Raw genomic sequence first — 23,433 nt, 5'->3', positions numbered from 1 at the left:
CCAGGGCCACTGTGAGACTTAGAGATAATGGTGGTCACCGCCTGGCTGTGCAGCTGTGGTGAGAAAGACCACTTCCTGGCGATAGGAGGAGTTTGGTGTGTAACTCCGGGGGCCGTTTGCAGCGTCTGCTGCTGCATTTCACTGCCTCTCAGACCCGTGGCCAGTCAGATGGCTTCCTTACCAAGACAGGCAGAGCGTCCGCTCCTTCCACATTCTAGCTCGCCCACTGCTGCTACCAGGCTGCTCTGTGATTACAGTTCTCCTGCCCTCCCTGTCACCTGTCTCAGCCTCTCACCAGCACTTTGGGTCCACACTCATAATGACCAGAAGGCTCAACTCTGATGAGACCTTGGGAGTTAGCTCGTTAGGAAAACCTAAGTACTTGGTCAGAGCTGGAAACCTGATGGACCATGTTTCTCCTGCCCAGCACACCCAACCCAGTCCACCGCAGTACGGTGACTGACTTGTGACCCCAGTGCCTCCCACAGAACCAGCGGGCTGTGCTGCAGCTCAAGGGTCGCCTCAGTGAGCTAGAAGCTGAGCTGGCTGAGCAGCAGCACTTGCGGCAACAGGCAGCCGATGACAGTGAATTCCTCCGGGCGGAGCTAGATGAGCTCAAGAAGAAGCGAGAAGACACAGAGAAGGCTCAGCGGAGCTTGACAGAGATAGAAAGTGAGCGGTGGGGGTGGGCTGGAGTCCGGGGAGCGCAGAGCCTAGCTAGACTCAGGATTAAGGATGAAGGTTGGGCAGCAGAGCCCAGGCCTTGCATCTTTCTAGAAGAGCTGTCAGGGATGCCAGCTCTCGTCATGAGTCAGAAGGTCATCAGTCCACAAGGTACAGAGCCCTGAGACATGGAGACAGGAATACAGAGGATGGCACAGAGGACCTGCCCTGGGAGTGTATATCTGAAGAGAGGGAGACAGGATAGATAGCCTAAGAAAAAGATTCACATAAAAGCCCAGAAACATTAAAAAAGTAAAACCCTGCTGGCATAGTGGTTAACCAAAAGGTCAGCAGTTTGGATCCACCAGGTGCTCCATGGAAACTCTACAGGGCAGTTCTACTCTGTCTTTTAGGGTCACTATGAGTTGGGATTGACTGGACGGCCACAGGTTTGGTTTGGTTTATGTATACAAATGCTGAGGAGGCATGAATCAGTGGAGCAGTTTCAATAGGGTGTATTTCTTTGAAACAAAGAAAGACTTCCCAGAGGAGTTTATTTAGGTAGGGTTTTGAGGGAGAAGAAGGTTTATAAATTTGTGAAGAGAGAGGAGGACATTCCTAAGGGCCCTGGCTTACTGGAAGGTTCCCAGCCAAGGTAGACTCCTTACCTTGGTCCTTGACAACACAGGGAAGGCCCAAGCCAACGAACAGCGGTACAGCAAGCTAAAGGAGAAGTACAGCGAGCTGGTTCAGAGCCATGCTGATCTGCTGCGGAAGGTAGGACCTTCAACTCCTCCCCCTACCCCCCCACCCCCGCCATCCTGCCAACCCCAAACCACAGGGAGATAGCAACTCAGGCCTCGTGGCTTCTCCAGATCCAGGGCCCCAACCAGTTTCTATTGGCTTGTCACCATTCCTTGGGAACCACAATGTTTCAAGCTCCCTTGCCTCCCATATCTTGAGCTCCATCCTAGATACCAGCCCCAATTAGGTTATCTGCCATCTTTATTATTTTTGTAAACACCTGAGAGTTGAGTATCTGAAAATGATGGCTTTACTCCAACTTCCCTCTGGGCAGGAAAGTGATCCCTGTGTCTAGCTCTAGGGCACCTGTGGCCTGAGTGTCATCATTTATTCTGGAAGGACGGTGTCCTTTAAGCCTGCGATAAGCCAGTTCAAGACATTGTTCTTCCCTCACAGAATGCAGAGGTGACCAAACAGGTGTCGGTGGCAAGGCAAGCACAGGTGGATTTGGAAAGAGAGAAAAAAGGGCTGGAGGATTCCTTCCGGCGTGTGAGCGAGCAGGCCCAGCGGAGGGTGAGTGGAGGGAGATACGCAGCAGGAAATGGAGGGCCTCTCCGAGTTAGAGGCAGGTCTTGAGCACTACACAGACCAAAAGACTTTGTTTTCTGTCAGTTCCACGGCAGTTCTGTGGGCTAGTCCGTGCCGCCTAGCGCTCTCGTGCCACGGGCGGCCATGCGTACACCATACAGGACACGGTTACCAACAGCGGTCATGAAGTAATGAACAGACCCAAGTTGAATGGGGTTAATCAGCAAAGGCTTTTTGACTTACAGACAGGAGAATACCCACTATGCTGAGAGGCTGCACAGCCAGACAGGCTTAGAGGATGAGGCTTAGTAAAAACATCAGATGGATAAAGCCTTAGAATGGTGGCTTCCACACTTTCTGACTGTGACCCAAAGTGAAAACTACATGTACCTAGGACTCCCCAGTGGTACAAATGGTGAACACACTCAGCTGCTAATTGAATGGTTGGTTGGAGGTTCAAGTCAACCCCGAGGCACCTTGGAAAAAAGGCCTGGTGACCTGCTTCTGAAAAATCAGCCACTGAAACCCCATGGAGCACAGTTCTGACGTACATGGGGTCACCATCAGCCACCATCAGTCAAAATCGACTCCATGGCAACTGGCTAATGGAAGTAAAAGCTTCGCCAAAGAATATCCAGTGCCGTCGAGTCGATTCCGACTCATAGCGACCCTACAGGACAGAGTAGAACTGCCCCATAGAGTTGCCAGGGAGCACCTGGTGGATTCGAACTGCCGACCCTTTGATTAGCAGCCGTAGCACTTAACCACTACGCCACCCAAGGAATACTTACCCTTAATTTGTGAATGTACTTGCATATTCCTAGTTTTACTTATTTTCATTTTGTTGAAATGCTGGTTGTGAATTCTTACAAGTGGATCACAGTCCACTCTTTGAAAAATGCTGCACACCAAAGAAATCAAAGAAAGGGAGTCATTTCAGAATGGTGTCGTTCAGCGGTATACCAGATGCCGGGATGCCTACGTGACTAGTGCTCTGGGCTCAGGCATCACACTTGGGAAATGTGCCTAAAGTTCCTCCTTTGACATTCCCCTTAAGCAGAAGGAAAATTTTGGTGTGCTCTGGGGTCCTCCCTCTTGTGGAAATATGGTGTACACACAGTAGAGTGCACACAGCTTTCATTTAGAGCTCAAGGAATTTGTGTATTCATGTGTCCCTTGTAACCACCACCCAGACCAGGGTCACCAGGCTTTTCTTCTCTTTCAGACTCAAGAACAGACAGAGGTTCTAGAGAGCTTGAAGACAGAACTCGCTACCAACAAACAGGAACTCCAGGTCCTCCAAGGCAGCCTGGAAACTTCTGCCCAGGTAAGTGAGCACCTCCCTTCTTCCCTCCCTCATTCTCTTCCCTTTAGCTTCAGTATTGCTAGTATCCAGCACCCAGCCAAGCTCGTCCCATCCGTAGCCGGCATGAGCCCAGGTGTCCTCTCTTGTTCCTTGTGGCCCAGTGGTGGGTTTGACCTCTGGGAAGGGGCCGTTGACTTCTCCCAGCATCCTGCTTTGCTCCTGTCCCTGCCATTGCAGTCTGAAGCAAAACAGGTAGCCCAGATCGCCGAGCTGCAGAAGGAGCGGGACAGCCTGCTGAGCGCAGCGACACATCGTGACAAGGAGTTTGCCGCTCTTCAGGAGCAGCTGGGACACGACCAGCTCAAACTGGCCAGCACACAGGTGAGTGATGCGGAGCCACTTGGACGGACGCAGCCCTGACTCACTGATGGGCCTCAGGGTATGCGTGGAGGTGGAGAGGCAGTGAAGGGGGCTTGGGGCTTTGGCCTGACTGCAAAGGCGTCTAGAGGCAGAGTTCCTAATGCCAGCATGGCCTGTGTCACCCACAGAGCAGGGAAGGGACAGCAGAGCTCTCTTTCTTGTGAGAAGCCGGCTCTCAGACAGAGATGCACTTAGGCTGCAATGATCCATCCCCCTAGCCTCCTTGTGGTCAGTGTCACCCACCTGTACACAAAATTAAAGGATTTTTCTCTGTCAGGGTAACTGGACTAGACCTCATTAAGAACCACTTGAGCTAAGATGCCAGGAGTCCCGCAGTGTCACAGGTAGATGCAGCTCAAGCCTCAGTGGAGGTCTGTGGCAGCCTCTCATCTCCCTACATCTTTCCAGGAGTCTGTGGAACGACTGGTGAAGGACCAACGGAAGGTGCTTCTGATGGAATCCAGGATGGCCGCGGAGCGGGTGGTACAGGAAGCCCTGAGTCAGCTTGAGGAGCCCACTCTAGTCAGCTGTGCTGGGTCTGCAGGTATTCTTACCGCAGCCCAGCTTTCAGCGCTGAATCCTTACAGCTTGACTTGGTGCCAGATCCCACGTGACACTTAGCTCAGTGGCTTTCAGCCTGGCTGTATGTTAGAATTTTCTGGAAAACATTTAAAAATACAGATGCCCAGGCCCCACCCTCAACCAGGTAAACCAGAATCTTTGTAGGAGAGGATCTGGGCAGCAGTATTTTCCAGAGCCCCCCCCCCCGCCCCCGCCCAGGTGTGATTTGTTAGCAGGTGTGATAACTACAGCTTTAGTTAGTGGGTCACACCAATGAAAGCAGAGCTCTGGAAGGCACAGGGGAGGAGGAGCAGACGGCCGGTGAGCTTGAAGTCCAGCCATGGAGCATCACACAGCACAGGGTGGCAGAGACAGAAACCCAGCAGCACAGCCACTGGTGTACACAGGGACCCACACAGCCACCGGTGTATGCAGGGACCCACACAGCATGGAGCGGCAGACACAGAAACCCCAGCAGCACAGCAACTGGTGTACACAGGGACCACACAGCCACCAGTGTATGCAGGGACCCACACAGCACGGAGTGGCGGACACAGAAACCCCAGCAGCACAGCCACCGGTGTACACAGGGACCCACACAGCCACTGGTGTATGCAGGGACCCACACAGCCACCGGTGTATGCAGGGACCCACACAGCACAGAGTGGCAGACACAGAAACCCCAGCAGCACAGCCACTGGTGTACACAGGGACCCACACAGCACATACAGGAGTCCTCGGGACATGCAGGTGGAGCAGCGGTCAAGTCAGAGAGACGGCTGGAGGAGAGGCAGGTGGGAGAGCACCCCCCAGGCACAGAGGGTTTGTGTGGTCCTGGATGTAATGATGAACACACCACTGGAGGAGAGTTAGGTGGGAAAGCATCCCCAGGCAAAGGTTTGTGCAGTCCTGGACATAAATGATGTATACATCTCATGATAGCTCATTTTCAGAGGGGACGTGTTGGCCAAGTAACGAGAAGTCCCATTGACAGATGAAGCAGGAGCGAGGGAACAGCTGACAGTTGCATTTTTATTATCCAGTAAAAAGGCCCCAGTTAATGAAGTATACAGCAAGGACTTACTCAGCTGGGACCCGTCAGTAAGGAAGCACAACAATTGCAAATGGAGGGGCACACTGACCACTGCCCCACTGAGGGCATGCTGGTACACGGGACAGTCACGGGTAGATTGGGGGAAGAGATGTTAGAAACTGGGCTTCGAAGGTTTTTGAAGGAAGGAATAGGGAAAGTGGGCAATAATGATAAACAGCTAACGTTTATTGAGCCCTTACTGTGTGCTGGAGTCCCACGGTGGCACAAATGGTTACGCGCTGGGCTACTAACAAAAAAGGTGGCAATTTGGTCCCACCCAGAAGCACCCCAGAAGCAAAGCCATGAAAACCCTGTGGAGCACAGTTCTTCTGTGAAACACATGGGGTTGCCACAAGTCAGAATCAACTCAACGGCAATGGGTTTGGGTTTTTTGGGGTACTGTGTGCCAGGCACTATTCTAAGTGCTTTACATTCCTTTACCCACCTAACCCTTGTAGTGACTCCACGAGGTAGCACTGTTACTCCCATTCTTTCAGGTGAAGAGGCAGGCACAGACAGTCTGGGATCACACCGCTAGTAGTGGCTTTGTGACTCAGGAGCCCATACTCTGAGCTGTCCTGCTCTGCAGTCCCATGGCCCTGTGTGCAGAGGAAGGGGAGGCACAGAGACCGTGTTATATGCAGAGCAGGATCGTGGATTAGCCTGCTAGAGCCAAGGGTCTGAGCTTAAGAGTCATTAGAGTCAAAGGGCCATCAAAGACTCAACAGGAAAGTTCGTGCTGGGCAGGGATGAGAAAGGAGGGCTAAAGTCTGGGCTAGGAACGCAGTCGCCCTGTTTCTTGGATAAGGGACAAGACAGTCTCAGAAGCATAGCTTTGGATGCTCCTGCAAAAGATCACACACATCACATCAGTACCTGCATAACCAACAATCTCTCCTCCCTTGTCTGTCTTAGGGCAACTCCCGCAGGGCCAGGGTCACTCAATAGGTAGGCTCATCCGTCAAGTGGCTTAACTAGTGAGGATACAGACAGCTGTGAGGACTCGTCCTCTGACTTAGCCTCTTCCCTTTCACAGATCACCTTCTCTCCAGGATCAAGTCTGTTTCCAGCTGCATTGAACAACTAGAAAAAAGCCGGAGCCAGTATCTGGCCTGCCCGGAGGGTGAGAAAGTAGAATCGGGTCTGTCATTAGTGACGGCTGGACAGGGTCAGAAATGCTTGAATGTGGAAGGAGTGCCAGATCCCTGTGTACCCAGAAAGGAGTGGGTGTACCTTGGGAAGAGGGGGTATGAAAGTGATACCCTCGATCAGGACTGAGGAACTTTTCTTTCAACTCCTGGCAGATATTGGCGGGCTCCTCCATTCAGTAACCCTCCTTGCCCACTTGACTGGTGACACCATTCTTCACAGTAGTGCTACCTGCCTTCGAGCCCCACCAGAGCCGGCTGACTGTGAGTACCTGGGCGTGAGGGGCCGTTCATGAAAGCAGGGGGAGCAAGGGGCCTTACAGTCTGTCACCTTGCATCTCTAGCACTGGCCGAAACCTGTAAGCAGTATGGCAGGGAAACGCTCACCTACCTGGCTTCCCTGGAGGAAGAGGAAAGCCTTGGGAATGCCAGCAGCACAGCCCTGAGGGACTGCCTCAGCAAGATGGCGGCAATCGGCGAGGTATTGTTATTGAGAAAGGTTATTATTGTTCTTGGGTATGAGTGCCGGTGATTTGCCAGGGAATCAGCAACATTCTAAGCCAGTTCTTTTTGCATTTATAACTTGATTTCTAGAAAATAAGAGTTAAAGCTGGAAAACCTGACTTCCTGAGGGACTTTCCAGTTTTAATTAACTCAGTGGCTTTTATCTGAGAATCTGCTGTGTGGTCGTCACTATTCTAAACCCGTCAAGTCGATTCTGACTCATGGCAACCCTATAGGACAGAGTAGAACTGCCCCATAGGATTTTCAAAGCTGTAATCTTTACAAATGCAGACTGCCACATCTTTATCCCACGGAGTGGCTGGTGGGTTTGAACTGCCAACCTTTCGGTTAGCAGTTGAGACCTTAACCACTGTGCCACCAGGGCTTCTTCATCACTATACTAAAAACCAAACCAAACTAGTTGCCATCGAGTCTATTCTGACTCATAGTGACCCTATAGGACAGAGTAGAACTGCCCCATAGGGTTTCCAAGGAGCACCTGGTGGATTCAAACTGCCAACCTTTTGGTTAACAGACGAGTTCTAACTGCTGTGCCCAGGGCTCCATATCACTACACCAGGAAGTATCAAAATATCAAAGCAGTTTCCTGGTCTTCACAGACTTATCTGGTTGGGGAGCTAACACCTAAAATGGAGTTGTTGTTGTTGTCAGGTGCAGTCAAGTCAGTTCCAACTCATAGCCACCCGGTGTACAACAGAATGAGACACTGCCTAGTCCTGCACCATCCTCACAATCCTTGCTATGCTAAAATGGAGATAACTGTTTATTCATTTATTCAATAAAGATGTAGTGAATGTGTCCTATATGCCAGGAATTTTGTTAGGTAAGGTAATACAGGGACAAATAAGACTTGGCCTCCATCGAGAGAAGGTAAGAAAATCCACCATTTCTGGAGAGTGTGATGAGAACTGCAGCAGAAACCTGTTTGAAGAGTACAGAACAAGGCAGCATCTCATTAACTCCAGAAATGTGTGGCAGCAGTAACACAAGGAAGGAGTCAGAGCCATAGTTCAGATCCTCGTCTTCTCTCATTTGGACTCTTAAAACAGCCTTCTGATTATTTTCTCTGCATCTGGCCTCTTTCCTCTGCTGTCTTCCAAAAATAGAGATCTGATTATGATAACTTTAATTTGATAACAAAAATCAAGTTACGTAGTTTTGACATACAAGGACCTTCTCAGTCTGGCCCTTACCCCTTCCTGGGGCCCACTGCCCTCACCTTGGAGTGTTGGTGGGATGCACTGTAGTGTACCGGCTTATGTGTCTGTTTCCCCCATCAGATGAGCCCCTCAAGGGTAGAAACCACACCTTATTCATGTTGTATTCCTGGTCACTGGCAGAATATCTGGCAGGTGGTGAACACCCAGCAAATGTTTGATAAATTCAATATGCACATGGAGAAAGCAAAAAAGATGAAAAGGTGGATCTGACGGGAAGGAAGGTGCAGGGGGAGAAACGGACAAGGAGGTTTTGGAGAACTTGAATGTCTGAATGAAGGAAGATGACGCATAATGGAAAATCATAAACTTTTTTCTAAATAATAGTGACATTTTACTATTATTAACCTGGGGGTGGTGGCCTAGCCAGCACTACCACAGCCTGCTTTCATTCGAGAAGGAGCAGCTCTCCCACTATGTTGCTGAATTGAGTAAACTGAGCGCTCATCATGTGATTCACAGTACGTAAGACACGATGGAGAGATAAAAACATAAATTAAGGAAAACAAAGCCCTTTCCACCAATAAAAATGCAAGATGTGGTAGAAAGACTGTGGGCAGGCTTTCTTTCTGTCAGTAAGGCTGATGAGATAGATAGTCAGAGAAGTCTTTCCAGCACAGGAGCTTTAAAATGATGGATGCAACCTGGAAAAGAGATCATTTTAATTGAGTGGATGAAAACGAAGGAAATCGTAGAATCAGAAACCAAAGGATGCCACAGCCAGAGTTTGTCCTGTGGAAGGGGGTCTGCCACATACAGAAGAGAATAAGGAACAAAACCTAGGGCCAAGTAGGATAGAAGATTGGAATGGAGACCTTTCCCACCAAGAAAGGAACCCCAAAGGGTTACACTTTAGTTGAATGTCTGGAGAAAAAACCTGCCTTCCAAAAACCAGTTGCCATTGAGTCTGTTCCAACGCGTGGAGACCCCATGTGTGCAGAGTGGAACTGCTCCATAGGGTTTTCAAGGCTGTGAACTTTTGGAAGCAGATTGCCACGTCTTTCTCCTGAGGCACCTCTGGGTGGATTTGAGGTGGATGAGTTCAAACCGTCAACCTTGTGGCTGGTAGTTGAGTGCTTAAACATTTGCACCACCCAGGGACTCCTCTGCCCTACAAGGGGAGACCTTATTTCAAACTTAGTTCTGGGAGGAAAAGAAAACACAGCTCCCTAGAAAATTCCTAACCACAAGCCACCTTTACATGGGTTCAGGACCCAAATCTCATACTACCTGTATGGCATGAAAATCTTAAATTGAAAATTAAATTTAAAGTAGTCAGGTTATGGCGTCAGGTACCTGGCAGAAACAGATCCAGATTGTCTTTGAACCTAGGCCTCAAAGAGTTTCTACAGATAAAGTCCTAAGGAATATAAGTCATAATAAATATGTTTGATACGTTTAAAGAATTAATAAAAAAGTATTAAAAGTGTGACAGAGGAATAAAATATTTTCAGAAGTAACCAGACATAATCAAAAAAGAACCATATAGAACTTTTAGAAATGAAAAATATAATCACTGAAAGTAAGAACAGTATACAGGTTCAACAGCAAATTAAAGCTGAAGAAAGAATTAGTGAACTGGATGACAGAGTTGAGGGAATTGCACAGAACGTGACACAGATTTTATAAGTTGGAATACAGAGGTTAAGAGACGAGGAGGATAGAATGTCTCAACAGCTCCAGAAGAACATGATAGACCCTGCAGCTAAGTACGCTCATGGGGTTGGGTCGGAATGGCTTTTTAGAAGGAAGTGGGTTCCGAGTGAGGTTCCGGAGTGCGCACGGTAAAGACTACCAGATGGGGTCTGCGGACGGCTTGCATGGCGGGGCCCCTCCCACCTTCTGCCACCCTGCGGAGGTTCTAAGTCGGCCAAGGAAGAATATAGAGGTCAAAAGGTCATGTCACACTTTTTTTAGGAGCTCTTACCCAGAGGCCTGGATCTCAAACAGGAGGAGCTGGGGGACCTGGTGGACACGGAGATGGCTGCCACTTCTGCTGCTATTGAGACTGCTACCGCCAGAATTGAGGTACGGCGCTTTCTGCAGGGCCTCCTCAGCTGATGCCCTGGCCGCAGCCCTGTGGCATCACTGCCCGTTAAATGTACCTTACATTCACTAAGGCTACAGAGGGCCCCATAAAACAGAGCAAAGCCCAAACTCACTGGGCTCTCGGAGGGATAGAAAATGAGGAGATCCTCACTGCAGGAAGGTAAGCAGTTTCCTTCAGAGTAAGATGCTGTGGTGTCAGACCGTCCTGGGTTCAAGTTCCAGACTGACCACGGACTAGTTGTGTAACTTCCAGGAAGTTACATTAACCTTGCTAAGGTTCAGATTCCATTTCTAAATGATGGCGCTAATAATAGTACTTACCTCACGGGGATGTTGTAAGAATTAAATGAAGTAACGCATATTTATCTCAGGGCTACGCACTCAATAAATCGATGGTACTCCTAATCAGTGGCAACAGTTGTCTCGGGAAAAGCTGAGTGGACAGCACTTGAAAGGTCATATGTCACTCCTTTAGTGGGAGACTTCAGCTGCCTGCCTCAGTGTGAGCACCTGCCTCTAAGACCCTCACTGATTACAGAGCCGGCCCGCTGTCACTGAATTCCGCCCAGCTAGACCAGAGGTCTGGATTCTTTCCCTGGCTCTCTCGAGGACTTGGATAGGCACTTCTAGTTTGGGGTTTCTCAGCTACCACAGGGTGCTGGGCTCAGTGTAGGCGTACATCAGGGTTTCTCAGTACCTGTGCCATATTTAGAAACCATGTTTCTTTTTAACAGGAGATGCTCAGCAAATCCAGAGCAGGAGACACAGGAGTCAAATTGGAGGTGAACGAGAGGTCAGTCTGAGCAGCATGGTAGCAGCTATGTGGCCGATAGAGGTCTTTCTTGTACTGGATTATACTTACATACCCATTCGGGAATTAGAACAATGTTAGCAGCCACAGGGAAGGGTTGAGTCTGTGTAATTGTTGATAACAGTATTAATAATGGAAATAACATTGCCATTGCATTATAGGGGTAAAGAAACCCCAAGAATTATCACTTAAATAGTCCTTATGAACAAGTTCCACAGTCAAGTCTTCTCACCCACCATTCTTTCCCTCAGAGCTTTCCACCAATTTCAGCTCTTTCCCTGCCTCCCTTTCCCATTCCAAGTTTGTCTGTGTTTAAGAGTGAAAACGAGAACGGAAGTCTTCATAGTTGGTGGTCTCTGTGCCCCTGGTCTTTCTTCTTCAGGATCCTTGGTTCCTGCACCAGCCTAATGCAAGCTATCCAGGTCCTGATTGTAGCCTCCAAGGACCTCCAGAGAGAGATTGTGGAAAGTGGCAGGGTAAGTATCTTAGTTTCCAGCCCTGCGGTAACAAATACCCCAAGTGGATGGCTTTAAAAACAGAAATTTATTTTCTCACAATCCGGAGGCTTAAAGTCCCAGTCAGGGTCTCGGCCTTGTGGGTTCTTTGCCGGTAGCCCCAGGTTTTCCTTGGTTACTGAGTAATCCTCACCTGCCGACTGTCTCCCCCCCGTGTCCTTGGCTCCGTAGTAATCCTCACCTGCCGTCTGTCTCCCCCGTGTCCTTGGCTCCGTAGTAATCCTCACCTGCCGTCTGTCTCCCCCTGTGTCCTTGGCTCCGTAGTAATCCTCACCTGCCGTCTGTCTTCCCCGTGTCCATGGTTCCTGAGTAATCCTCACCTGCCGTCTGTCTCCCCCCGTGTCCTTGGCTCCGTAGTAATCCTCACCTGCCGTCTGTCTCCCCCATGTCCTTGGCTCCGTAGTAATCCTCACCTGCCGACTGTCTCCCCCCGTGTCCTTGGCTCCGTAGTAATCCTCGCCTGCCGTCTGTCTCCCCCGTGCCCTTGGTGCCTGAGTAATCCTCACCTGCCGTCTGTCTCCCCCCGTGTCCTTCGTTCCTGAGTAATCCTCACCTGCCGTCTGTCTCCCCCCGTGTCCTTGGCTCCGTAGTAATCCTCACCTGCTGTCTGTCTTCCCTGTGTCCTTGGTTCCTGAGTAATCCTCACCTGCCGTCTCTCTTCCCCGTGTCCCTGGTTCCTGAGTAATCCTCACCTGCCGTCTGTCTCCCCCCGTGTCCTTGGCTCCGTAGTAATCCTCACCTGCTGTCTGTCTTCCCTGTGTCCTTGGTTCCTGAGTAATCCTCACCTGCCGTCTGTCTTTTCCGTGTCCCTGGTTCCTGAGTAATCCTCACCTGCCGTCTGTCTCCCCCCGTGTCCTTGGCTCCGTAGTAATCCTCACCTACCGTCTGTCTCCCCCTGTGTCCTTGGTTCCTGAGTAATCCTCACCTGCCGTCTGTCTTCCCCGTGTCCTTGGTTCCTGAGTAATCCTCACCTGCCATCTGTCTCCCCCCGTGTCCTTGGCTCCGTAGTAATCCTCACCTGCCGTCTGTCTCCCCCGTGTCCTTGGTTACTGAGTAATCCTCACCTGCCGTCTGTCTCCCCCCGTGTCCTTGGTTCCTGAGTAATCCTCCCCTGCCGTCTGTCTCCCCCCGTGTCCTTGGCTCTGTAGTAATCCTCCCCTGCCGTCTGTCTCCCCCGTGTCCTTGGCTCCGTAGTAATCCTCCCCTGCCGTCTGTCTCCCCCGTGTCCTTGGCTCCGTAGTAATCCTCCCCTGCCGTCTGTCTCCCCCGTGTCCTTGGCTCCGTAGTAATCCTCCCCTGCCGTCTGTCTCCCCCGTGTCCTTGGCTCCGTAGTAATCCTCCCCTGCCGTCTGTCTCCCCCGTGTCCTTGGCTCCGTAGTAATCCTCCCCTGCCGTCTGTCTCCCCCGTGTCCTTGGCTCCGTAGTAATCCTCACCTGCCGTCTGTCTCCCCCGTGTCCTTGGCTCCGTAGTAATCCTCGCCTGCCGTCTGTCTTCCCTGTGTCCTTGGTTCCTGAGTAATCCTCACCTGCCGTCTCTCTTCCCCGTGTCCCTGGTTCCTGAGTAATCCTCACCTGCCGTCTGTCTCCCCCCGTGTCCTTGGCTCCGTAGTAATCCTCACCTGCTGTCTGTCTTCCCTGTGTCCTTGGTTCCTGAGTAATCCTCACCTGCCGTCTGTCTCCCCCCGTGTCCTTGGCTCCGTAGTAATCCTCACCTGCTGTCTGTCTTCCCTGTGTCCTTGGTTCCTGAGTAATCCTCACCTGCCGTCTGTCTCCCCCCGTGTCCTTGGCTCCGTAGTAATCCTCACCTGCTGTCTGTCTTCCCTGTGTCCTTGGTTCCTGAGTAATCCTCACCTGCCGTCTGTCTCCCCCCGTGTCCTTGGCTCCGTAGTAATCCTCACCTGCTGTCTGTCTTCCCTGTGTCCTTGGTTCCTGAGTAATCCTCACCTGCCGTCTGTCTCCCCCCGTGTCCTTGGCTCCGTAGTAATCCTCACCTGCTGTCTGTCTTCCCTGTGTCCTTGGTTCCTGAGTAATCCTCACCTGCCGTCTCTCTTCCCCGTGTCCCTGGTTCCTGAGTAATCCTCACCTGCCGTCTGTCTCCCCCCGTGTCCTTGGCTCCGTAGTAATCCTCCCCTGCCATCTGTCTCCCCCGTGTCCTTGGCTCCGTAGTAATCCTCCCCTGCCGTCTGTCTCCCCCGTGTCCTTGGCTCCGTAGTAATCCTCCCCTGCCGTCTGTCTCCCCCCGTGTCCTTGGCTCCGTAGTAATCCTCACCTGCCGTCTGTCTCCCCCGTGTCCTTGGCTCCGTAGTAATCCTCACCTGCCGTCTGTCTCCCCCGTGTCCTTGGCTCCGTAGTAATCCTCACCTGCCGTCTGTCTCCCCCCGTGTCCTTGGCTCCGTAGTAATCCTCACCTGCTGTCTGTCTTCCCTGTGTCCTTGGTTCCTGAGTAATCCTCACCTGCCGTCTCTCTTCCCCGTGTCCCTGGTTCCTGAGTAATCCTCACCTGCCGTCTGTCTCCCCCCGTGTCCTTGGCTCCGTAGTAATCCTCCCCTGCCATCTGTCTCCCCCGTGTCCTTGGCTCCGTAGTAATCCTCCCCTGCCGTCTGTCTCCCCCGTGTCCTTGGCTCCGTAGTAATCCTCCCCTGCCGTCTGTCTCCCCCCGTGTCCTTGGCTCCGTAGTAATCCTCACCTGCCGTCTGTCTCCCCCGTGTCCTTGGCTCCGTAGTAATCCTCACCTGCCGTCTGTCTCCCCCGTGTCCTTGGCTCCGTAGTAATCCTCCCCTGCAGTCTGTCTCCCCCGTGTCCTTGGCTCCGTAGTAATCCTCCCCTGCCGTCTGTCTCCCCCGTGTCCTTGGCTCCGTAGTAATCCTCACCTGCCGTCTGTCTCCCCCGTGTCCTTGGCTCCGTAGTAATCCTCCCCTGCCGTCTGTCACCCCCGTGTCCTTGGCTCCGTAGTAATCCTCCCCTGCCGTCTGTCACCCCCGTGTCCTTGGCTCCGTAGTAATCCTCCCCTGCCGTCTGTCTCCCCCCGTGTCCTTGGCTCCGTAGTAATCCTCCCCTGCCGTCTGTCACCCCCGTGTCCTTGGCTCCGTAGTAATCCTCCCCTGCCGTCTGTCACCCCCGTGTCCTTGGCTCCGTAGTAATCCTCCCCTGCCGTCTGTCTCCCCCCGTGTCCTTGGCTCCGTAGTAATCCTCCCCTGCCGTCTGTCACCCCCGTGTCCTTGGCTCCGTAGTAATCCTCCCCTGCCGTCTGTCACCCCCGTGTCCTTGGCTCCGTAGTAATCCTCACCTGCCGTCTGTCTCCCCCGTGTCCTTGGCTCCGTAGTAATCCTCACCTGCCGTCTGTCTCTCCCGTGTCCTTGGCTCCGTAGTAATCCTCCCCTGCCGTCTGTCTCCCCCCCGTGTCCTTGGCTCCGTAGTAATCCTCCCCTGCCGTCTGTCACCCCCGTGTCCTTGGCTCCGTAGTAATCCTCCCCTGCCGTCTGTCACCCCCGTGTCCTTGGCTCCGTAGTAATCCTCCCCTGCCGTCTGTCTCCCCCCGTGTCCTTGGCTCCGTAGTAATCCTCCCCTGCCGTCTGTCACCCCCGTGTCCTTGGCTCCGTAGTAATCCTCCCCTGCCGTCTGTCACCCCCGTGTCCTTGGCTCCGTAGTAATCCTCACCTGCCGTCTCTCACCCCCGTGTCCTTGGCTCCGTAGTAATCCTCACCTGCCGTCTGTCTCCCCCGTGTCCTTGGCTCCGTAGTAATCCTCCCCTGCCGTCTGTCACCCCCGTGTCCTTGGCTCCGTAGTAATCCTCCCCTGCCGTCTGTCTCCCCCGTGTCCTTGGCTCCGTAGTAATCCTCCCCTGCCGTCTGTCTCCCCCGTGTCCTTGGCTCCGTAGTAATCCTCCCCTGCCGTCTGTCTCCCCCGTGTCCTTGGCTCCGTAGTAATCCTCCCCTGCCGTCTGTCACCCCCGTGTCCTTGGCTCCGTAGTAATCCTCCCCTGCCGTCTGTCACCCCCGTGTCCTTGGCTCCGTAGTAATCCTCACCTGCCGTCTGTCTCCCCCGTGTCCTTGGCTCCGTAGTAATCCTCCCCTGCCGTCTGTCACCCCCGTGTCCTTGGCTCCGTAGTAATCCTCCCCTGCCGTCTGTCTCCCCCGTGTCCTTGGCTCCGTAGTAATCCTCCCCTGCCGTCTGTCTCCCCCGTGTCCTTGGCTCCGTAGTAATCCTCACCTGCCGTCTGTCTCCCCCGTGTCCTTGGCTCCGTAGTAATCCTCCCCTGCCGTCTGTCTCCCCCGTGTCCTTGGCTCCGTAGTAATCCTCCCCTGCCGTCTGTCACCCCCGTGTCCTTGGCTCCGTAGTAATCCTCCCCTGCCGTCTGTCACCCCCGTGTCCTTGGCTCCGTAGTAATCCTCACCTGCCGTCTGTCTCCCCCGTGTCCTTGGCTCCGTAGTAATCCTCCCCTGCCGTCTGTCTCCCCCGTGTCCTTGGCTCCGTAGTAATCCTCACCTGCCGTCTGTCACCCCCGTGTCCTTGGCTCCGTAGTAATCCTCCCCTGCCGTCTGTCTCCCCCGTGTCCTTGGCTCCGTAGTAATCCTCCCCTGCCGTCTGTCTCCCCCGTGTCCTTGGCTCCGTAGTAATCCTCCCCTGCCGTCTGTCTCCCCCCGTGTCCTTGGCTCCGTAGTAATCCTCCCCTGCCGTCTGTCACCCCCGTGTCCTTGGCTCCGTAGTAATCCTCACCTGCCGTCTGTCTCCCCCGTGTCCTTGGCTCCGTAGTAATCCTCCCCTGCCGTCTGTCTCCCCCGTGTCCTTGGCTCCGTAGTAATCCTCACCTGCCGTCTGTCTCCCCCGTGTCCTTGGCTCCGTAGTAATCCTCACCTGCCGTCTGTCTCCCCCCGTGTCCTTGGCTCCGTAGTAATCCTCACCTGCCGTCTGTCTCCCCCGTGTCCTTGCCTGCTCTGTGTCTGTGTCGTTGTTGCTCTGGAGTCACTTTCCAAGGCTATGACCGTTTGGAATCAGATGGCCAGGCCTGTCTTCTCAGGCACCCCTGGATGGGTTCACACCTTTTGTTTGTACGACCCAGGGGCTCCTCTGTGTATCTGTGCTGCTCTTTATGTACTAAGAAGTGGTTGGGTTTAGGGTCCAGCCTACACTAGTATGACCTTAGCTGATTGAAGGTATTACACTAGACTGCATTATGGAAAGGTAACTGCGTTACAGGAGATTAGATCGCGTCTGTATGTGCAGGGCTTATTACTCCAGCATGTATTTTGGAGGGACACAATTCAAACCATAGCGGTAAGCATGGGTGTGGGCCTGCAGACAAGGAGAACAGAAATCAGTTCTAGATTCCCAGTTCACGGAGAGGCTAAGTCTGCTTGATAGGGCTTATCCAAATTCCGTAAGGTCTGGTTATGCTGCCGTTCCAGTGGACGTTAGCAGAGGCCACAGCACTGCCACATCCCCAGAGAGCAGCCGGGCATATGAGCCAGCTGCAGACTCACTCACCCAGGGCAGACATTGATGGTACCTGCTCTGGAGCCCCATTTACAGTGCTGGTCTGGCCCTCTGAAGAGGAGGTGACAACCTTGGAAACCTGGGCAAATCAGAAGTGCAAATCTGGCACCGTCCTCTGCTATGGAGTGTCGACACCAGGCTCTGTTGCGGCCCTTTCCACCAGCCTCTTGTCGGCATCATCACTCTAGTGTCTCACTCCTTTGCCGGTGCTACTGTTTGTTCCTCACAAGCCAGATGCAGCTGCAGCTCAGGACGTGGAGGTCCAGGGAGAGGGCCATGGGCCAGAAGACAGTTCTGTAAACTAAGAAGCCATATTTGCTTTGGTGGTACTTTTTATCAGTCTGAGACTCGGTGTTTTCTATCCCTGTAATAGAAAAAGGAACTAAGCAAGGCATACCTGCAGATTCTCAGATGAACAGATACTTTTAAGGCATAAAAGCCTATTTTAAATCCAAGTAGAAATAATTTTTAAAAGTTATTCTGTGTCCTCTCCTCTTTCGGCAAATCATAGAAAGCGGCCAGACTCCATCCAGATCATAAGTTATCCATATATTTTTGTCCCTTATGTATACAGTATAGAAATGTTATGATAGAAATGCTATGGGCTTTACAGGCAGAAAAACCTAGGATTTATGTCCATTTATTTCCTCTGTGACCTTGGGAAAAGTATTTTGCCTCTGAATTTCAGTTTTCTCGTCCATAAAATGGGAATAATATGCTTACCTCTCAGGGTTGCTGTGAAGACTATGTGAGATAATGTGTATAAGAGCACCTGGCACACAGTTGTTATTGTTGTTGTTAGGTGCCATCGAGCCAGTTCCGACTCATAGCGACCCTATGCACAACAGTACGAAACACTGCCCGGTCCTGCGCCATCCTTACAATCGTTGTTATGCTTGAGCCATTGTTGCAGCCACTGTGTCAATCCACCTCATTGAGGGTCTTCCTCTTTTCCACTAACCCCATACTTTACCAAGCATGATGTCCTTCTCCAGGGACTGATCCCTCCTGACAATATGTCCAAAGTACGTAAAACACAGTCTCACCATCCTTGCTTCTAAGGAGCATTCTGGTTGTACTTCTTCAAAGACAGATTTGTTTTTTATTTTGGCAGTCCATGGTATAGTCAATATTCTTCGCCAACACCACAATTCAAAGGCATCAATTCTTCAGTCTTCCTGATTCATTGTCCAGCTTTCTCATGCATATGAGGTAATTGAAAATACCATGGCTTGGGTCAGGCGCACCTTAGTCCCCAGGACGACATCTTTGCTTTTTAACACTTTAAAGAGGTCTCCTACAGCCGATTTGCTCAATGCAATGTGTCATTTGATTTCTTGAGTGCTGCTTCCATGGGTGTTGACTGTAGATCCAAGTAAGATAAAATCCTCGACAACCTCAATCTTTTCTCCATTTATCATGATGTTGCTTATTGGTCCAGTTGTGAGGATTTTTGTTGTCTTTATGTTGAGGTGTAATCCATACTGAAGGCTGTAGTCTTTGATCTTCATAAGTGCTTCAAGTCCTCTTCACTCTCAGCAAGCAAGGTTGTGCCATCTGCGTAATGCAGGTTGTTAATGAGTCTTCCTTCAATCCTGTTGCCTCATTCTTCTTCATATAGTCCAGTTTCTTGGATTATTTGCTCAGCATACAGATTGGATAGGTATGGTGAAAGGATACAACCCTGATGCGCACTTTAAACTACGCAGTATCCCCTTGTTCTGTTCAAATGACTTGTCTCTTGATCCATGACAGATTCCTCATGAGCACAATTAAGTGTTCTGGAATTCCCATTCTCCACAATGTTATATATAATTTGTTGCCATCCACACAGTGGAATGCCTTAGCATAGTCAGTAAAACACAGGTAAACATCTTTTTGGTATTCTCTGCTTTCAGTCAGGATCCGTCTGACATCAGCAATGATATCTCTGGTTCCACATCCTCTTCTAAATCCAGGTTGAATTTCTGGCAGCTTATTGAGTGCACACAGTAGGTACTCAGTAAAAGGCAGCTGTGATTATTTTTCACTTCTCCAGGGTACAGCATCCCCTAAAGAGTTTTATGCCAAGAACTCTCGATGGACAGAAGGACTCATCTCTGCCTCCAAAGCTGTGGGCTGGGGAGCTACGGTCATGGTGTAAGTGCCTGTCAGTCCCAGGGCTCCCCGCCTCCACCCCCTTCCATTGATCCACCCAGAGACTAGCTGAGGGAAAAAAAATCTGCCCCCATGAAATGAAGTGTTGATCAAGGAAGTGAGTAGATTAAAAGTTTAAAAAGGAGTCTGGGTCGCCTGTGGCCACAGGGGCAGGACAGTATGATAGGAGTGGGCTAGAGGTGGGGGCAGAGGGGCTTGCAGCTGTCAGTGACACAGTCCGTCTTCTTCTTTCCCGACTATCAGGGATGCTGCTGACCTGGTGGTACAAGGCAGAGGGAAATTTGAGGAACTAATGGTGTGTTCTCACGAGATTGCTGCTAGCACAGCTCAGCTTGTGGCTGCATCCAAGGTAGGACCCATCTGGGAATCCTGGGGACATGGTAAGGCCTGGTTATATTAGAGAATACTAGTGCTGTGGAGCTAGCCCCCAAAATAGATGATTTGTCTAGGGTCCCAGTAGGTTGGATCCCAAATAAAAACTCTACTTCTCAAGGACCCCACACTAAAAAAAAAAAAATCCCATTGCCGTCAAATCAATTCCAACTCATAGCAACCCTGTAGGACAGAGTAGAACTGCCCCATAGGGTGTCCAAGGCTGTAAATCTTTACAGAAGCAGACTGCCACATCTTTGTGCTGTGGAGCAGCTGGTGGGTTTGAACCAGCGACCTTTCTGTTAGCAGCCGAGCACTTAACCCCTGCACCACCAAGGCTCCAGTCCCACACTACCCTCCCCTAAAAAGCCTCTCATCTCTCACCAAGGAACCCCTCTGCCTACCTCGCCCCATGAGCTCCTCTTGGCTCCTCTCCCTTTTGTTAGAAGCCACCTTTGAGGGTCCCAGCCATACCAACTTCTGATGAGCAATTACAACATTCAAGGAGAGCTCAAGTAAGAATATGTTGGCACAGTCAACAGATTATCCGGCTTGGCTCCTAGGTTCCACAGCCAATATCTGCCTCTCTTCAAAAGTCTCCAAATTTGAACCAACACCCCAGCTAATCTAATGCAAAGCTTGTGAGCCAAATCCTTTCCCCAGTGAGTATTCTTTTATCATCCTTACTGCTGTGCCAAGTTAGGCTTCCACAGTGGAACCCTTTATCAAAATCAGTGATGAAGTACGCACAGCTGTGTTCACCGCAGCTTTACTCACAAGAGTAAGAAAATGGAAGGAGCCTAAGCGCTCTTCAGTGGATGAACTGATGAGCAAATCAGGGATTACTACGCAGCCGTAAAGAAGAGTGATGAGTCTGCAAAACACATAACTTGGCTGGATCTGGAGGACATAATGCTGAGTTAAATAAGTCAATCACTTAAGGACAAATACTGTCTGATCCCACTTTTATAAGAAGACAAGAATATATGTAGAGAGACAGACCAGTGTTTATTAGGGGTTGCCAGGGACGGGTGGGGGAGGGGGAATCGTTGTCTAGATCGTAGGTACGTGTTATTATGGTGATGGGAAAGTAGCACCAAATAAATGTGAGTGTAATGAGCACAACTTGACCAGAGTAAATGATGCCACTAAGAAGCACACAAGAGAAAAGGATGTTTGTGCTAAAGAATAAGACATATATAATTTGGCAACAACACCAACAATAACCAAAAAACAATCATATGGTCATATATGTAGGTGTATAGACATATATGTGTACGAGTAGGTACAGGTGAGTACATATGTGTGCACAGATAGAATTATCTACATGTACGTGTACTTACAGATAGGTGTGTTCACACATATCTATTCATAGAGGACACAGTTACTTCTCAGACATAACCAAACACCTTGCAAGATTGGTTTTCTGGGTTTGAAGGCTTAGTCTCATAGGACAACTCAGTCAATTGGCATAATAAAAAAAAAAAAAAAACTCGTTGCTGTCGAGTCGATTCCAACTCATAGTGACCCTGTAGGATAGAGGAGAACTGCCCCATATAATTTCCAAGAAGCGCCTGGTGGATTCGAACTGCCAGCCTTTTGGTTAGCAGCCATAGCTCTTAACCACTACGCCCGCAGGGTTTCCAGTGGGCATAATATAGTTCACAAAGTTCGCGCTCTATATTGTAGTAAGGTGAGCAGTTTCTGGGGTCTTAAAAACTTGTGGTCAGCCATCGAAGATACAACTATTGGTCTCTACTCGTCAGGAGAAAAAGAGAAGGAAACGAGAGTCTCAGAGAAGAAACTAGTCTACAGGACTAATAGCCTACACAAGCCACAGCCTCATCTACCCTGAAACCAGCAGAACTAGATGGTGCCTGGATAGCACTACTGGCCGTTCTGGTCAGGGATACAATAGATGAGAGAAAAATGTAGAAGAGAACTCAAATTCTTAAAAAAGTACAGACTTATACTGGACCAGTTGAGACTAGAGGACTTCCTGAGACTGTCGGCCTGAGACACTCTTTAAACCCTCAACCAAAACTATCCCCTGAGGTCACCTTTTAGTGAAATAACAGATTGGCACATAAAATAAAGGATACTGTCCATGAGTACGGGGCTCCATTAAAAAACCATGTATATAAGACCAAAAGGTCAACAGCTACTCTAAAGCCAAGATGGGAAGGTAAGGGAGCAGGGAACCAGAGTACTGGGAGTGGAACAACACGACCGCAATTACAGAGAACGTCAACACGTTGTGAAAAGTAACTAATGTCACTGAACAGTTTGTATAGAAATTGTCAAATGGGAACCTGATTTGCTGTGTGAACATTTATCAAAAACACAATAATGTGTTTAAAAAAAAAAATCAGTGATGAAGCTCGAGTTTTGGGGCCGCTGAGCAAATAAGCCAGGAATAATTTTATTATTAAGCGACATGCCAAGGTTGTGGTCAGGAGCCATCAGACCAACCTATTTGACTCCGTCCTTGTTGCTCTGTATTGTGTGAACCTAAATCTGCTTTGTCCTGGCAGGTGAAAGCTGATAAGGACAGCCCAAACCTAGCCCAGCTACAGCAGGCTTCTCGGGGAGTAAACCAGGCGACTGCCGGGGTCGTGGCCTCAACCATTTCTGGGAAATCACAGATTGAGGAGACAGGTAGTCTTCCTGAAGTAATGCTTTTCTTACCCATCCTTTTAGCTGTTATTACATTCTTCTACTCCATGATCCCAAGTTTCTAAATTCTTAGGTGTCATCTTTTTACATTCACACTTATTTTCTTACAAGATGGGATATTACATAAGGCCGCTGCTATAGTGGCAGACCCTTAAATAAATTTTCCTGTTAGCTGTTTCTCTGAATTTAAAGAAATGACTCCAAGGGCTAGGATGCCCCTGGGGAGATCTGATCCTGGTTACTCTGTAACTGTGTCTTCCTTCCTCTTCATCCCTCAAGTACTACCATGCTATGTGTTGGCAAATGCCAGATGAGGCATTTCAGCAGGGCATTGTTACTGTCTGTGAGGCGAGAGTCAGCCAGGGATGATATGTGACAAGGCCTTCTCCTTTCTCATTGCAGACAACATGGACTTCTCAAGCATGACGCTGACCCAGATCAAACGCCAAGAGATGGATTCCCAGGTAGGAACTCCATGTCTAAGTTCTAGTCAGTCTGTATTGCCTTAGACATTGACCCCAAAGATTATTTCCATGGAGAAGAGCCAGTGAGAGAGACTGGAGGGAGTGGGGGCCCAAGAATGAATGTAGATGTTGCTGGAAGAAATACTGAAGGTGGAGAGAGGGGATTCAAATCTTAACTCTTGGCCCCCAGGCTTGGACTAGTGTTCCTCTGAATGTTATCAGGGATCTCCTTGTAGTCCAAAAACTGTTATTTAATAGTCTTACTCTAAATAATTTTTTTTAATGCAAATTATTTGCAATGACCTTTAATTTAAAGAAATGCTAAGGGACCCATCTGTAGACCTTTACCAGTCCAAATCTGCATTTTATCCCAAGGCTGATGGCCAGTAATTCTACAACAATTCCATCAGTCCACTGTTAACCTATCAAAGGCAATTTCTCTCAGTTGTTCAGCAGTTATGCCGTGAAAACAGGAATCAGTGGGATACTAAAAAAAATCTGACCTACTTGTTCTAGAATTTCTGACCATCAGCCTTGGGACAGAATCAGATTTGGACTGGTAAAAGTCTACAGATGAGTCACTTATGTTTAGGAAAAGTCATGTCGCCAAACTTCTGACTAAATACTGAAA

The 23,433-nt window shown here is 50.3% G+C and overlaps 1 protein-coding gene across 6 annotated transcripts in view; it reads left to right on the top strand.

Moving 5' to 3' along the window:
- HIP1 (huntingtin interacting protein 1) overlaps positions 1-23,433 on the top strand; it is a 274,804-nt gene that overhangs the window by 233,993 nt on the left and 17,378 nt on the right. For 5 of the 6 annotated variants that reach the window (XM_064296137.1, XM_023556048.2, XM_023556050.2 and 2 more), the window contains 16 exons: positions 477-672; positions 1,352-1,440; positions 1,864-1,980; positions 3,221-3,322; positions 3,539-3,682; positions 4,130-4,265; positions 6,412-6,498; positions 6,680-6,787; positions 6,868-7,004; positions 10,183-10,293; positions 11,049-11,107; positions 11,508-11,601; positions 19,172-19,272; positions 19,534-19,639; positions 22,197-22,320; positions 22,741-22,802. In XM_064296137.1, coding sequence (XP_064152207.1) covers positions 477-672; positions 1,352-1,440; positions 1,864-1,980; positions 3,221-3,322; positions 3,539-3,682; positions 4,130-4,265; positions 6,412-6,498; positions 6,680-6,787; positions 6,868-7,004; positions 10,183-10,293; positions 11,049-11,107; positions 11,508-11,601; positions 19,172-19,272; positions 19,534-19,639; positions 22,197-22,320; positions 22,741-22,802 — 1,773 coding nt within the window. The remainder of the gene's footprint in view (positions 1-476; positions 673-1,351; positions 1,441-1,863; positions 1,981-3,220; positions 3,323-3,538; positions 3,683-4,129; positions 4,266-6,411; positions 6,499-6,679; positions 6,788-6,867; positions 7,005-10,182; positions 10,294-11,048; positions 11,108-11,507; positions 11,602-19,171; positions 19,273-19,533; positions 19,640-22,196; positions 22,321-22,740; positions 22,803-23,433) is intronic. The other variant, XM_023556049.2, reaches the window with a different exon arrangement.

This window comes from Loxodonta africana, chromosome 12 (assembly GCF_030014295.1).
Source record: "Loxodonta africana isolate mLoxAfr1 chromosome 12, mLoxAfr1.hap2, whole genome shotgun sequence".
Classification (NCBI taxonomy): Eukaryota; Metazoa; Chordata; class Mammalia; order Proboscidea; family Elephantidae; genus Loxodonta; species Loxodonta africana.
Note: the sequence above shows the minus strand (reverse complement) of the source record. Positions and strands in the feature narration are given on the sequence as shown.